General features: G+C 31.8%; 1 protein-coding gene across 3 annotated transcripts; it reads left to right on the top strand.

Moving 5' to 3' along the window:
* The first annotated feature begins 1,957 nt into the window (after window positions 1-1,957).
* On the top strand, window positions 1,958-16,072 carry LOC125062195 (probable medium-chain specific acyl-CoA dehydrogenase, mitochondrial). Of its 3 annotated transcripts, none has more exons than XM_047667928.1 (10): window positions 1,958-2,151; window positions 3,185-3,281; window positions 6,241-6,408; window positions 9,487-9,587; window positions 10,080-10,160; window positions 11,127-11,257; window positions 11,752-11,860; window positions 12,970-13,110; window positions 13,944-14,133; window positions 14,927-16,072. In XM_047667928.1, exons 1-10 carry the CDS (start codon window positions 2,134-2,136, stop codon window positions 15,160-15,162), a joined length of 1,272 nt encoding a protein of 423 aa, XP_047523884.1. In that variant the 5' UTR covers window positions 1,958-2,133; the 3' UTR covers window positions 15,163-16,072. The 3 variants fall into 3 exon arrangements, with proteins under 3 accessions (XP_047523884.1, XP_047523883.1, XP_047523885.1); XM_047667927.1 differs by lacking the exon at window positions 9,487-9,587 and adding an exon at window positions 8,348-8,451; XM_047667929.1 differs by lacking the exon at window positions 9,487-9,587 and adding an exon at window positions 8,137-8,237.
* The last annotated feature ends 1,535 nt before the right edge of the window (window positions 16,073-17,607 follow it).

Here is a 17,607-nt window from a genome sequence, read left to right as displayed (position 1 = left end):
TGCAGAGATCAAAGAATAAGTTCTCGTACTCTTTCTATCCCTCTGGCTTTTTCATAGACAATGTTGCCAACTTAATTTAACGAAACTAAGTAGCTAATGGCTTATTTAAGGGTTATTAAATCTTTGTGACACTTTAATATAAGTGTAGTCGACATTTTGGACATATTACATTCTATGAGTGTGGAAAAAACTAAAGGGATAATTTCTAACATTTGGTTGCGCAACTTAACTAATATAAGGTAGTATAACTCCTCCCTCTTTAAGAGGGCAGTATACTGAACTTCACTAGTAACTGTCTTCAGTTCTCCTTCGTAGACTGAAACGCGCTCTGTCATTTATTCTGGCAGCAGGAGTCTTCAGTGATGTCGGACCGGAACTCTTCTTGTATTTCGCCATTATAAAGCTCTTACTTTCACAAATTATACCAATGTGAAAACAAAGCGCCGTCCATCACCTTATTCCGTTCCTTGATCGTGTCAAGGTATTCTAACTGATAGAGAGACTTTCATATCATTTTCCACTACACTAATTAATATAATCTGGCTTGTAGAGTAAAAAATCTAGATATTAAAGTTAATTTGTCAGGTTTTTGTGATCCAACTCGTAGTTTACTAAATTTTATATTTTAACACTCACTCACATTTACCACATAATATTAACATATGATTGATAGCACAATTTTTTAAAATTACTTGTTTTTATTTATTCGACAAAGTATGTTTATTAGTATATATTAATACCTATGTAATAAGAAAACATGGTCGTCTATCTAATTAAGAAAATAATTTGATGTTTTTTTATTCATAGATTTTGAAAAATTAGATTGTATGGAAGAAATGGTTAGAGGCTATTGGTAAGAGGATATATAACACACTCTCTCTAATACGAAGGCTTTATTCGACAAAAAAGGAATTTGGGAAACCACTACGGCTTGTTTTTTGAATAAATTTTGTATTAAATTCATCATAATTATATAACTTTAGAGATTTTTTCTTTGATCATGATACTATAGGAAAATTTGAACATAAATACCAATTTCAATAAATTCGATAATTAGCATTTGATTAAAATAAAATTAAGTGGGGTCCATATACCTATAACCAAAAATATGATAAAAATTATGTAATATTCAGAATCAGTCATGAATAATTCCTTATAATGACAGCATTTTTTGGCAATATCGAATCAAATACGAACTGTTCTTGAGATTTTATCATTTTTTTGTCATAGAAAACGAAACGTTTGAACTTAAATCTAGACAGTATTTTTTCCCACACGCAAATGCCTGTTTGAATGTGTACGTAGAGTCGTAAATCGTAATACCTGTGGTCCTTCGCTGCTAAGAAAGCGTTTTCAACAGTATAACGCCAATTCTATAGGGGAATGTTAGTGAATAGTATGTGTACATGTAGTATAGTATGTAGAAACTTGGTAGCGATATGGCTAGACTTCATGTTTTGAGAAGCCCTTGTCAACATTTAAATTATTTTTTATCATTTATGGTACGTAATGTAAAATATATATGTCCCTTTCTGTCTTCAGTGTCGTTGTGTTTGACGAAAGAGATAAACATATTTTAGAGAATTATTCTTTTTACTTGGTTTAGGTTCGTAATCCAGTATCGGCCATTTAGTACACACAAATAGTGATTTCTCCCCAAATTTAGGGGGATCAAGTTGTTCTCGAGGATTTTTAGATAGTACATTATTGTAATTTTTTATTTAAATTGAATTGAAATATCAATCTTTAGTAGTAAAAATTGGATTGGGATTGAGTATAGAATGCGGCCGTTAGGATAATTTTTAGGAGTACTTTGTACCAGAACCAGAAAGCTCCAAGCTTGAATTTTATACTACTTGAGTGTATTTGTGATGCATATTTTATCGTATAATTAAAGTTTTTCTTAGGGGAAACATTCTGTAGAAGTTGGCATCACTGGTTACAAAAGTGAAAAGCCTCTGTGAGTGAGTAATGTATAGCAATCGAGCATTCTCTTTGTCGGGACTTGGGATTTTATACTTCTTATTATAAATCGAAAGTTTATTAATATCGGACGTGGCCACTGAATTTTTTATTGTAACGATTCCATACAGCTTATAATAAGGAAATAACCATTATCTCCGGTCGACCATTATGAATCCTCTAAGCCAAGTAAGTTTCTTATAATTAAGAATATCTTTGTTTTAAATTATCTAAAATCTTTCTAGTGAAATATCGCGGCTTTAAAATATTACAATTATGTTAATTAATGCTCTAAGGCAATGTGTTATCCTACTTTTACTATTTCAATCATACTGGTACACCTCCACGACTGTAGATACAAAGTCCAAAGTTCAATGGAACATAACAACTACTTTAGTTAATTTTATTCGTATCACGATAATTTTGAAGTTTTTGCGAAGCGATGAAATATATCATATAAATAGCTTTTTAATATAGTTTATCACTCGGGGTCTACAAGGATATTAAATATATTGGTTTTTACTGTCCTACATTAAAAACTTGTTTATGCATGCAAGTCTTGTTTTTGTATATTATGGCATTATTTTCTTGTAAATTTGGCGAAAAATTGTATATTTTAAGAATTATTTATATTACATATGTTGATATTTACTTTTTCTTGTGGTAAATCCTATCTATTTGACATACTTATACAAATGTTACCAAATAAAATTGTAAAAAAAGTAATGCTGATGTCATGTAAGCATAGGTTTATCAAAAGCAAAGTGAATTATGGTTTGTAATTTATTTATTATTTTTTTTATTTGATACAACTTTTGTAATGTGATGTTACACAATTGTTTGTGTGTTTGAAAACCTTTCCATAGCCTCCATACTCTACTGTGAGGTACATATGATATGGTGAGGACATACTCTACCCAGTAGATTATGAAGCAGACAAATATCTGTCTGTTTACTGAGCCATTTGTGGCAACTAAATGACTAAACCAATACAATTATAATGTGCTATTTAGACCACTGATTGTTTAATATAATCCTTCGATTCTTTTATCACTGTAGAGCTACATTGTCAAAATAAAAAGTGTCATCCATGTGTGCTTCACAGCATTATGTTGTAATCTGCTTTCACTTCCTGTTTATTCCAAATTTTAAACTTTAGCGGTTTACTATAATCAGTATTAGCTGAAACCATGTGAGATGTATAATTTTATTGTAAATACAGATTGTACGTGCTGCCAGGCCAATCTATCGCACTTTCTCCACATCTGTGTCAAGTGCATCTCAAGCCAAAGAAATCCCATCTACTGGCTTGTGCTTTGGTAAGTAAAGAAATCTAAATATTTTGTGCAAAATTATCAGTATTTACATAAATGTAATCTAACAAGGAGTGACTTGTTATATGATCAGAGTCATTCGCTATTTCTGATAGTGAATCTATGAACTGTTTAGTCACAAAATTGTTTCTGCTGTTGGTCCACACATATTAGTATGGAGCTACTTACATATTATTATTTATTTCCCAATTACACACCTGAAGGAGTTAATGATTAATAACGTTTAGACAATTAACCATTCTATTAATCATAATAGTTATAATAATTAAGTATGCATAATTTAGTAGTAATAAAGTGATATTAATTTATAATTACATAACAGTTGAGCTAATTGGCTCTTGAATTATTCTGATTACTTCATAACTAATTATTAATTCCAAAATTTTAAAACTTTAACTTAATAAACACACAATAGTTTTTTTTTTTTTAAATTAATTTAACTCCACTTTTTGCTACTCTCAAATTAGAAACGAAACTCTACAAACTGTCAATATGGCGTCGGCAAACCACAACTTTGATGGTGTTTTCCAAATTTTCATGAAAAACAACAAATACAATGAAAGAGTGTAGTGTCTATAATACCTAATGTGAATTTGCAATTCAATTTTAAAAGCATTATTTTTTATGGCATATGTTTATCTTTTTTATTTCTGCCAAATTATAACTCTATCGTACAAATGGCCTAAGTATTAGCCAGCCAGTTTATTAAATGTGGTAACAAACGCTACGGCTGAATATCTTTCAAGCCGTTAGTTAAACGGCTAGAATGTTTATTGAACTGCTATATAAGCTAGTTGGCTCCGACATATATAAAAATAAATTGAAATTTTATATGACACTAAAAGGATTAAGATATCATTGCCTCCGGTTGTTGTCAAGACTTAGGTTAGTACAAAATATGCAGCAAAACCTCAGTTATAATTTAAATTTTAAGTGTACATACAGAGATAAACACAAGTTATCTTGTAACACAAAAGATTTCTTGTGTGTTACAAGATACTTTTTCTATGAACAAATTTACTATAACGAAAATATCAGAACACTATTCAAAATATTAATTTAAGTACACTTATAAAAACTATGTGTAAACACTTATACATAGTGTATAAAATAATTAAATGCATCTAAATTAACATTAACTGCCAGTTCTACTAGTAGTACCACAAGTAGCACCTGTTCAAATTCATCATCGCCCCCTCGCCATATGGAAAAGAAAATCGTTTTTATTGGAAAATCAAATAAGGCAACTTTCATACAATTACCCAACTCTAAAAATATTTATCACTTTGAAAATATCGCGTCCTATTTTAACACAAATTCTATTTAATTTTCTTATCTAATTCATTTAGGTTACGTCAATATCTATCTATCTATCTAACACAGATATAATATGACAATGTGGAAACCTTTATCGTAAAATCGAATTTGGTTCGAGATATAAAATTAATTATCTTTTAATATCTATTATCAATCTAAGAAGTGTTTGTTATTATTGTTACACCTTTGACTTGATGCAAGGTGTTTTAGTGTGCAATAGGAGAGTTGTTGATTGAAGTTTTGAGAAGGAGAAATAAGTACATAATCAAAAAGAACTTATTACATTTATAACAAATGCAAACAATATTTCGTACATTCGGATTTTTACAAGAGATACAGCAAAAGAAATAAAAAGGGTGCGTGTACTTATGTACGCGCGTAAGAAGTTATACTTCTTTGGCATTATTAAAAATAGTTTTTGATTGCATCCAAATAATTAATTACAATTATATAATCAAAGACTGGAAAAGGAGTCATTATAGTCAATAAAGTTCAGTTTACATTTGAAAAATTATTATTATTATTCTCTTACATTAAGTGTAGCATAAATTCTATTATTATTCGAATGTTGTTTTTAAATTATGTCCAATTCCGTAGCATTTTCCGTGGGCAACTTCATTCTGTTAATTTTGTGTCACGGTGCGCGCGATCGTAAAATTTCACTCTCATCAATTTTTCATAACGCGCCTAAAGAAGTATAACTTCAATAAACAAAAATGTCTCACTAAAGCCGATGACTATTCAATAACACTAAAGGCTACAACATTCTCTTTAACAATTTGAACTTTAAGCCGCTGTAAATCGCCATAAATATACTTGTTGGATACATAGATGAGGAAAGTAAAAACATACAAACACTTACATGTATGTATGTTTCAGAACGATAAATAGTACTTTACTCTAGGTACATGGTATTCATATATAATTATCAAATCAATGTATACAAAATATTGTAAAAACTATTTTAAAAGAGTAAGTATGGAGTTTCTTGCTCATTCTTCTGGATATGAAACTACCTTTTGGAAGGGGCAATTAGTCATTTTTTTAACATATTTTACTTGTAATTTGATTTTTTTTAATAAAACGGTTCATACGGTCGTTACTTCTTAAATTATTCTAAACTTTTTACAAATTTCCTCGTTGAGGCACCAAGTCACTTACGTAATACAAAATTTTCGTAATAAATTTTAACAAAAACAGAATTATATTTTTTTTTCAATGAGTAATTTTACTATAAAATATTGTTTATACGTCGACACGTGGAACTGAATGAAACAGTTAACGTATATCTGTTTGTGGATTTTATGTGTCCTTCATTTGATTTGATAATGATCATAAGAAAGATACACAAGAACACAATGGAGCGATTAGATATAATTAAGATGCTTCAACAATAATTAATTTTATAAACGTTAATGAATTAATTTTAGATACAGAGTTAATCCGTAACGCGAAATATGTCTTCAGTATGTCAAAATTCAATATGTTTTTAACATAATTAGCGCAGTCTCGATCCCGGTATACGAATCATATACAAAGTTTAAATAAAACTTGCTATATTCATTAATTTGCTAATTTAGTTTAAATTACTCTTTAATTTAATAATACATAACATTCATTGTTTCAGAACTCTCTGATGAACAAAAAGCACTTCAAGAATTGGCAAGGAAATTTACCCGGGAAGAAATTACACCAGTAGCAGCTCAATATGACAAGTCTGGGGAGTACCCATGGCCCATTGTCAAGAAGGCGTGGGAGCTCGGGCTTATGAATGGACATATTCCGGAACACTGTGGTAATGTCATCTCACATTCAAATGTTTATGTAGTTACATTATTCATTTAGATTAGTTATGAGCAGTATTGGCCTAGTGGCTTCAGCGTGCAACCCTCATCCCTGGGGTCGAAAGTTTGAGCCCCAGCTGTGCACCAGTGGTCTTTCTATGTGGCAATTTAACACTCGTTCATACGGTGAAGGAAAAAATCCAGAGGAAATGGGCAAGACTTAGACGGCGTGTGTGAGGCGTAGAAGGCTGATCACCTTCTTGCCAATTAAGAAAAGAAATGCTCATGAAGTTGTTGCTCTACTGGGTTTTTTTTTTACATTTCAATTATATTTGAAGTAGAAGTAATTTCAAGTGAAACTAGGTTCGTGACAGCCCCCCCCCCCTGTTCTAGAAAATTAATATAAATATTTGTTATAAGAAAATTATTTTTGACTGTTATATATATTTCTTTGTTCGTACCGAAATATTTTTCACCTTATTATTCACGTTAGGTTCGTCACATTTGCATCCTGTTGTTTATAGTCTGAGTCTATCAATAAATATGTTATGTAATTACCCGATGATCATCGTACAAAGTACAATAATCTTATCTGTTATTAATTCTAATTTATACTTATTTTCTATGGAATTCAGAATTTTTCTAGGCAGGCATAAAATTATACATAATTGTTATAAAAACATTTAGTATCAAATTAATTAAATTCCATTTATATTACGAAGATAACTTATGACTATTTTTTATATCTTTCTTGAAGACGGCTGGACTACGCAGAAAAGGTAGGTGTTTTAGAACATAGCTTTATTATTCACAAGCCTATTTATAGTCGAAAACCTACTTTGGCGACTATAAATTGAATAATACAAAAAAATAGTCGAGGAGAGTGAATTTCAGCGGAGGATTCTAAACAACTCTACATATCTCGTTCCGGACGATGGCATATGAAGGCATAAATAGAATAATATTTTCTCATGTTCATACAGAAAAAAATCTCAATCTCTTTTCCATTTACCTATGTTTGATTATCATGTAATCTAATAGGACTACGACTAAAATGCATCGTTTTATTTTGATATTCTTTATATACAGATGAATCTGTAATAATATTAGATCTTTACATATGGCGTTTTATCGTACACTTTGACCTCAAATATCTCTTTGGTTAGGAAGTCCAAATTCAATTTGTTAGCTTCAATTGGAAAGTCTAAGACATACACCGTACTCCCCGGACCTTGCTCCAACAGAACACATTTTTTCGAAATTTTGATAACTTCTTGCAAGGTAAAAAATTCAACTCTGATGGGGCAGACGAAACCGCCTTCAAAGAATTTATTCCCGTCCGAATGTTTTTTTAAGTAAAGGGATCAATGAACATATAAGATGACAAAAGTTCATAGATAGCAATGGTACATACTTTGATTAATTAAATATAGATTAAATTACAAAACTACTTTTTGTTCCTCCCGTAAAAAACGCCAATTTCATATGTAAGGAACTAATATTAGAAGTCTTTGACGGTTGTTTGGTAACTGAAGAAGTGGCATTTGGCTGTGCTGGTATTAAAGCAACCGTCTTTCTAATATAGGTGTAAGTCCGAATGAGATATAGTATTCTGATTGTAATATAGCAATTAACAGACAAGGATGAGATCCTAATGATTCAATATATAATAAAGTATGTTAATACTTGCGGTGAAGGTATATAAAATATGCTGAGCATTATCAGCATTTTAATTTCAGGCGGGTTAGGCTTAGGCGTTATGGAGAGTTGTATCGTGTGCGAAGAGCTAGCTTTCGGCTGTTCAGGAATGATGGCATCTTTGTACATCAGTGAAGTCGGAGTGAGCATCCGCACTTTAATGTTGTGATTTGTGTGATTAGGAAAGCATGCGGTCTATTCTTTTCTTATTGATATCGGCCATGCTTGCATTATTAAAAGGCGTAATTACAGGGGGTGTAGGCAATTTAGGAGTGTTTGAAGAATGTCTCATCGGTGAAGAGTTTTCTTTCGGTTGTACCGGCATCGGAACGGCTGTTGGTGGAACGAATTTGGGAGTGAGTTATTGGGATTATCAAAAATTTTTAAGGTGCCGAAATATATGTAACATAAGGCGTTCAAATTGTTTCGGTAAATGAGTTAACATGCCTCCGTATCTATAGTTATATGGTTTAATTAAGTATTTGATTATGCAATTTTTATACTGTAGTTGAGAAATTGGTAAAAATAAATTTGTGAATATTTTTACGAAATCATACTTAGCAGTTCTTTGCAACTTGGTAAATAAGTAACAATTAAGCTAGAGTGGATCTAAATTTCTACATAAGCAATGTGCGTGTACTACACATAAAATATTCATTAAGAACGTTAGAAATAATGGCTTAATTTAGAAATTATTTAAAACTTTGTATAGATACGGAAGTAAGTCGTAAATTATTTATCTTATTTTGGCACTGGGTGAACTGCTTTGACATGTCGCTTTAAGCGGTTAAAGGTACCTATATCAGGAATAAAACACAACATAATGGAATATTTCTCCCGTTTTGGACTTAGAGAAACCTCTACTCACTCTCTATTTTAAGTACATATATCTTTGTCATTTACTTTTTTACTAACTCATGAGTGCACGAATGTACGAACGAGCCTCATGTACAGGGATCATTATATCATATATTATTATAGAATTTATTGTACTTTTGTGTATATAATAACAGTTTTTATATATTCCTGGCTAATTATTATTGGGAATTGTTTATTTATTGACAAAGTAAACTAAGATATAACATTATATTTGATTTTATCAAATACTGATGTTTGAATTAAAATTCTTAAATTAAATTAATGAAAGTAGATACAGGATAATTGTAAAGTTTTCACTGTGAATATCATCTTTGATCACCATGAATATAACTAAAAATACTTGTACGTGTTATTGACATATGCCAAACACAATTATTCTTTTATTAATATTTCAATATAGTTTTGAGTGGGAGACAGGAACTCATCTCTCCTATGATAGTACTGTACTGTTGGTAAAGGTTAAATCATTCTACTCGACTCATATTTATCGCTTGAATCATCCTAAATTACAGGTGGAATGAATATGGGAGTCTTTGATGGGTGTTTGATTGGGGAGGAGTTTGCGTTCGGTTGTACAGGCATAGCGACTGCATTGGAAGCAAGTGGTCTTGGAGTGAGTGGCAAATACCAATCTATAATTATGGCATGAGCTAGTGCATGTCTCGTCGTGTAGTACCAAGCTTAGATGCTTGTTAATGAATTTCAAACCCTATATACATAAATTAAAATAAAAAACATTATAGTTTGTACAGGTTTAATACATAAAGTAGAGAGAGTGTTGGAAAAAAATATTAAGGTAATATCTACGTATCGAAGTTCAATTGTCAAAGCTCTCCAAGAGTACTTGGTAATGGTCATGCTTCTTAATACATCTTAAATTATATACTAACATTCATAAAGTAAAATCAATAGAACTATTTTCACTATAAATGATTTAATATTAGCGAAAGTCTATTGATTTTATTTATTATTGAATTTTATGAATCTTATACCTTTAATGTGGTCCTGGTTTCCTGTTTCTATAGGTACTTTTAACTGTCACTAATGGCTAACTTACATTCATATCGATTGGATTAGATCTTACAAAGATGCCTAATGTTTTCAGCAAACGCCAGTAATTATTGCCGGAAATAAGGAACAGCAAAAGAAGTATTTGGGTAGGCTCATCGACGAACCCCTTGTTGCCGTAAGTATTATTAATTATAATATTTAAAAATTGTATATAGACCCATTCACATGGCGTTTGTACTGCAAAATATCGTACACCGTTTATACGATCAAACGAATACTTAATGAACTTGTCAAGCAAATCGAATGAACTTTAACGTTAATTTTGTTTAGAGGGGCGCAAATATATAAACAAAGAGTTGCCCACACTCGGCACATTGATATATATAGGTACAGAGAAAAGGTACAAGAGAAAAAAAAAGTAAAGAAAAAATTATTTAAAAGTGTAAGGGGGCATTCTGGATATTACCCGCTTACACTTTGAAATACGGTAAGAACTCTTACCTAGATTGTTAATTAGAATGCTTGGACCACAACGCGTTTTTCTGAAAGGAAAGTCAAGTGGTATGACTATCTAGAGGTTACACAACATATACCTTATTCACAAATATCATAATAATTAGATTATAATTTTATAAAAAGCTATTTGTAGATCTTTAGGTTGGAGTACCTTGCCCGTCTTTCCCGAGGGTCAATGACCCTCAAACCTGAATTACAATATAAAATATACATAGTGATAGCCGTTACTTATTTGCGTCTATTTAATTGCTCAAAACGAATAGGCAAGCATGTTATCGAATCGATGTCGTATAGTAACGATTTAATGGAAAACTAAGAAGTGCTTGATGGGAACAAAACGGAAGCCCGAGAATGCATCGCTCAAATAGAATATTACACGTTGCATGTTATATAAAAATAAAAAAACATCCATTTTATATTTATTTTTTATATCTATAAACATTATTAGCTTAAGTAACTAACAAATAGTGTCATTACCTAAGAATAAACTTAGTCGTAATTCAGTATATTCAGCTTATCGTTAAGCTGAATATACGTAATTTAAGTTCCTTCGACCTGTAACAACGACCATAAAACCATGTAAGGACCACGCCTACTTTTACCTTCAAATGTAGAATTATTTCAGGCTTACTGTGTGACGGAACCTGGTGCCGGGTCTGACGTGGCTGGAGTAAAGACTAAAGCAGTAAAGAAAGGTGACGAATGGATCATCAATGGCCAGAAAATGTGGATCACCAATGGTGGTGTCGCCAACTGGTAATTCTTATGTTTTTTATTGTTGTGTAGGGTATGCGCAATTATTACTATTCTGTGAAGTTATACTTGTTTTGCCGCGTTAGGAAAAATGATGAGAGTAAATTTTACGATGCGCGCGCACGCCGTTCCAAAAACCCGACACCCGCACACCGTCACAAAAACCGACACCAGTCTGGGCCGCAAGTTGGCGCTTGCTCTGTTTTATCGACAAGTTGCATTGTCTGTCATGGCGTAGTATTTTTCAGAGTCGTGTTTATTTGAACCAAAATAATGATGTCTATACGAGAAAACGTGATGTGATAAAAAACATAAGGTTTATTGTTAAATATCATGATTAGTACATATCATATCGTTTCGATTGGAAGTGACCATTAAAATAGACAAGAAAAGCAATTCGAAGAGGGAAAAAAATTACGCCAAAGAAGTATAACTTCTAACGCGTGTACATAAGTACACACACGTTTTCTTATTTAAAATACTATATTAAAAATTAGGTACTTTGTGTTGGCGAGAACAAACCCGGACCCCAAATGCCCAGCTAGTAAGGCATTCACTGGCTTCATTGTGGAGAGAGATTGGCCCGGCGTTAACCCTGGACGCAAGGTACGTACTTTCTCGTTTTCAATAGTAGCTATTTGCAATAAAACTGAAAACCGATGACGCGATGACGTCATACCCTGGAACTTCGTCATCTTCTGGACTCGAAAGATCTCTTAAGGCATTGTTCACCATACTTCTAACATGATGCCACTTTTTAAATTGCATTTAAAAAATACTTGTTTACCTATAACTTTATTTGCCTTGTTTCCATGGTAACAACTTTTACTGACTTTTCAAAAACTCCAAGGTTGCGCCGCGTGTTTTGAATGGAAATCTCTAATAGCAAGAGTTATGTAACCTAACATTAGTTAAGTTATATATGTATTTTAGTTAATAATTAAAAGCGTAAACAAAATGTGAACAATATCGCACACTTGAAGCCAATATGAGTCCTTTAGTTTTAACCATACTCATAAATTGTAATTTAACATTCTGGTTTCCGATAATGTCCAATAAGTATCACTTAGATCTACGAATTCCAATAAGTCAAGTTAGTTTATTGTTAAAGAGTCGCAACCCTAATGTTCTTATCTTAGTTATAAGCTCATGTTTTAAACAATTAAAGACAGTTTTTACCCAGCTTTAAACAAACATATATTTGAACATATCTATACAACAACCGCTACCGTACTTAACTGGCGCAGTCGGTAGGATTGCGTCGATATATTATCACTAAAAGTCTTCTTAAAATTAGAGAAATATCGGTGACCTATTTCTAAAATCGAATGGGAATACCGTGACGCAATCTAAGAATGGAGTAAGTTACGGACGGAGTTTCATTCAACGTATATATATATATTTGAACATATTCATAGAACAACCGCCACCGACTTCAACTATTTAAAATCACTTGTCTTCGCAAATAAAACGTTGCATTTAAAATCACTTGTCAAACAAATAATTATGAACTTGGCTAATTTAGGATGAAAGGAAAATTATTTGGTTCATTACAGCATACACAAAACAAACGAAATGCAAAGCTCTGCACCGGCCACCACCATCAACACTGATTTAGTGGACCCATGTCTTGGAGACAGCTACTCTTATACACACTATACATATGTAGAAAACAAAAAAGAAACATTCTGCGCTCTAAAAATATTTCTTTCCAGGAATTGAACATGGGACAACGCGCGTCCGATACGCGCGGCATATCATTCGAAGATGTTCGCGTGCCCAAAGAGAATGTTCTCCTTGGTGAAGGTGATGGTTTCAAGATCGCTATGGGGGCCTTTGACAAGACTCGTCCACCTGTATGTATTGAATTAGAACATAGAGCCAATTTAATCGAACATTATACTTGTGCAGAAATAATTCACTATGAAATGAATAACCATTGTGATTAAAACATAATTCCTTTTATTTATATAAATAAAAATGAATCGCAAAATATATTGCTAAGCTCAAAACTCGAAGACGGCTGAACCATTTTTTTTATTTATTGCTTGAATTCTGAGGAAGTTTATATTGAGCAAAATTAAAAAAAAAAACTAAAAAATCATTGAATAATTACTTAAGTTTTCATTCCGGAAAAGCGAACAGTCTATGGGGTTGCATAGCAAAATGTTCTATTTGTTGGTCAATCTAGCTACTAAAAAGATAAGCTAAGTAAAATAATCATATTAAGGCGAAACGAAGTTCACGGGGGCAGATGTTAATGGTTAATGGAATAGTGGCTTTTCAAAATAAGTGAATTCGAGCTAGATATATGTGAAGTGTTCTAAGTTTTTTTTATAAACCCCGAGGTTTTAACATACCAACAGCTGTGGAGCGTTTTGAAATTTATTTAAGCTTTCCGGTGGACTTGGATAATATCGCAGCTTGTGTTTGTAGGCCTTTTAAACTAGGCTTCCAAACTGTTCAAATTTTCTGCAAATTTATTAAGTATCTTAGGTCCAAATTTCATCAAAATCGGTGCAGTTGAGATATGGCGTATCGGTGTAGCGTCTTGTAAAGAAATAATAGGGTATTAGACTCAAACATCGGCATGTCAGGCACATGAGGCTGATCACCATGCCTATTAAAATGACCACGAAACAGACACTAAGGGCTAAAGGTTGAAGGGTTATAACTTTTAATTTTGTAGGTCGCGTCTGGCGCTACCGGTCTCGCGGCACGAGCATTATATGAAGCGACGAAATATTCGTTAGAACGCAAAACATTCGGTGTACCAATCGCGGCTCACCAGGCAGTGGCCTTTATGATCGCTGACATGGCGATTGGTGTTGAGAGTGCCAGACTTGCCTGGCAAAGGGCCGCCTGGATGGTTGACCACGGTAATAACTTTATGATATAACCAAACGAGTTGCTTACTGAGTTACATTAGTGGTCGGCGGAATACGAAATTCCATCCACCTCGATGACGGACACTACACTATGTGGAACCATCTGCCTATTAATCTATGACAATTCGAATTCCTTCAAGAAAAGAAAAAACTAATTCTTAAAAGGCCGGCAACACACCTTGCATATGTGTGGGCGATCGTATGACAAAACATCAGGTGACCTTACTGCTCGTTTGTCAGGGGGCATATTATTCTATAAAAAATCGACGTTTCTATATGTACATTTGGAAAACACTATACGTATTAAATGCAGGATAAACCATATGTAGGCAGTGTCTTCCAGACATAAGCTAAAAAATAAAAATACTTAACAATATTTATAGATAGTAATTTTATTATAATTCAATTTTCGTTCCTAAAATGAAATTACTCTATAAGTTTGACTGGTTTGTATTGTTTCTTAATTGTCTATTGTCGAAATTATAGAGTATACACTGTATTATAATTTCAGCAAATTTTTCATAAGTAATGGCGTATGTCGAAGACAACGTTTTTAATATACCTACTGTGTATTTAAAACGTATTCATAGTTAGCTCTTAGTCTATGAATATCAAAATGTTTAGGGTCAATTTACGCTAAATGTATTGAAGAATATGTGCCTCACTATGTGGATTAAAGTTATTACGGTAATGGTTACCATGGTAACCAAAGAACCATAAAAGTTGAGTATTTCCAATTTCTAAAAGTACTTATGCCCTATTTTAAACATAATATATTTTATAGGACAAAGAAACACATTGATGGCTTCAATCGCGAAGTGCCACGCTTCAGAAATCGCTAACAAAGCTGCCTCAGATGCGGTTCAGATATTCGGCGGAAATGGATTCAATACAGAATATCCCGTTGAGAAATTAATGCGTGACGCGAAAATTTACCAAATATACGAAGGTACATCACAAATTCAAAGACTTATTATCTCAAGGGAGATACTGACAGCTGCTAAGCAGTCTAATGCTTAAAAACAGAATTTTTCTAAAGGTATAATTGGTTAATTAATTTACAATAAGTAATTAAGCGAAACAATATAAAATGTAAGTGCTTTTGACATTAATGGTCACAAAAACTCCAAACTCGTCCAACCCTTGGTTAATCACAGATTATATTGTTTCGTTTTCATTTTTCTACATTTGCAAATATTTGTCTATGTTAAATATGTAATATAATATATATAATTTAATGTAATATACATCACAATGGCGTAAAGGGCTCAATATATTATATATTTTTCTGTGTAATTTGACATGTAATGTATGTATGTAGTTGCAAAACTGACGTGAAACTTCAAAATAACGAAAACCTTGTGATACTGTTTAAAGTTGTTGATATAAAACAGCTGATCAAGGTACTTATACTACGCATATTATATTACGCGATTTCAGTCCCTCGTATAACACCGATGTCCCTCATATAACGCGGGGATTTTTCTGTATTGTTAAATTTATAATGATTTGTACTATGAAATTTAGATTTTTCTTAATATTCGATTTAAATACCTTTAACAAGAAAAAGTTAACGATTCAGTTGTATTCAACGCGTTATATGGGGTCATACAAGCGTGTTATTCTAGAAAACTCGTACAACACGTTTCCTATAACGCGGAACGAATCTACCGTGTTATAGAAGGGATTTATTAGTTCATGTGGGTTTTGTTATACGTATAGCGTAAGTGTAATTATTCGTATTGCTATGAACTTGCTTATATACTTCCTTTTTTTATAAATATTTTTTGATGGTATAAATTGTTTTATTTGTTGGTAGTTTGTAAGTTAAAGTCATAACGTATTTTTGTATAGCTTTTCGGAGTCCATGGAAATGTTATATTTTACATGTATGTATTTAAATAATCATGAATAAACTCAAACTCCCTTACAAAGGTTTTTCAATTACATTATTATCCTGGTATAAAATTTGTAAAATAATAAATTAGTTTCACTGTACTGAAGCATGATTTTTAAGATGGATAATAAATAATAATAATATAATTAATTAAATGTATTTTGCATATTAATTTACACAACTTAGGTCCGTGTTATACTTTTTCTGTATGAAGTTTGAGATTTGACAGCGCTCAGTACGGGATTGTGAGTTGAGATAAGATTTAGAATAGTTTGGAAAATCCAAAAGTGCACGCCTCATAGCGGTCATTCACATTTAAAAAAAAAATCTAAAACAAAAACTCAAGTGTTTTAAAACAAAATAACAAACAAAATAAAAAATAAATGAAAATGAATTATTGAAAAAAAAACAATAATATAATAAATATATATAGTGGCGCCATAACTCTAAGGTGAGGAAAAATAAATATACTAAAATAAATGTATATATAGATATACAAATACCAGTCGTATTTTAGTTTTTTACAAATAATAATTAAACGGCAGTACTTGAACGCTAATATTAACTAGGAATCAGCCCAGGGTATAACTTGATATAATAAGAAAAAAAGTATTCTGGTACGATACATTTTTCGACCAATTTCCCTGCCACATACATGAATCCATAAACACAGACTGACGGACGTCCAAGAATGATTGATTTTAATGTTAACCGCGTACATACAAAATTAAGAAGATTGCCTACATTTCCTAAGATTTAAAAATAATTCCTAGAAAAGTTGGCGTTTATCTATTCAATCAGTGGTATCATAACTAATCTAAGCACTGAAAATAATCACAAATATTCGGTGATACATACACTTTGATTAAAATAGTGACTATAAGCAAATCGAGTAGGCTAAGGGCATGTATGTAAAGCTATTAAAACCTAAATTATTTTTGAACATACATAATAATTTATATAGCATAAAAATATGTTGTTACTTAGAAGTCAGAAATAGTGACACCTTTCGGTTGATTAAATAACTAAATTTTGAAGATAGCGACATCTATAATTGGTTATTATGTTTACCAGTAGATGGCGTGGATATACACCGGATGTTAAAATTATTCTCACACTTTTATTATCTGTTTTTTCAATATTTCTCTATTATAAGTAACTTTTGCACATTTTTTTATAATAAGAAAAAACCATAACGACCGTATTTTCTGAAATTAAAACAGAATAATTTAAATTGGAACTGTAATGCTTTGCAATCATGCTCATACAGATTGACCTACATTCAAAGCCCTTGTGAAAAGATTGTGCAATAGAAACGGTCATTTATTACACAACGCAGCGTATTCATAAGCAAATGTAGTCATTTTGCACTATTTTCATGAATTTTAACAGAAAATTTATTGCGAAATAGTAACATCGAAACTCTGCAAGAAGGAGCACTTTAATTAAAATTTACGATTTTTGTTTTATGTTACAGTAATTAAATAGTATTTTGGAATAATGTTTTCAATAGTTACTCTAATAATGTTTTTTTTTTAAAATAGGCCATGACATACTTTTGTAAAATT

This window comes from Pieris napi, chromosome Z (assembly GCF_905475465.1).
Source record: "Pieris napi chromosome Z, ilPieNapi1.2, whole genome shotgun sequence".
NCBI classification, from domain to species: Eukaryota; Metazoa; Arthropoda; class Insecta; order Lepidoptera; family Pieridae; genus Pieris; species Pieris napi.
Note: the sequence above shows the minus strand (reverse complement) of the source record. Positions and strands in the feature narration are given on the sequence as shown.

Bases quoted from the DNA above. Each gene is read 5' to 3' on its own strand.
- LOC125062195 (XM_047667927.1), top strand. The intron at 11,258-11,751 runs GTAATTCTTATG...ATTAAAAATTAG, and splicing joins AATGGTGGTGTCGCCAACTG to GTACTTTGTGTTGGCGAGAA. The intron at 13,111-13,943 runs GTATGTATTGAA...TTAATTTTGTAG, and splicing joins TTGACAAGACTCGTCCACCT to GTCGCGTCTGGCGCTACCGG.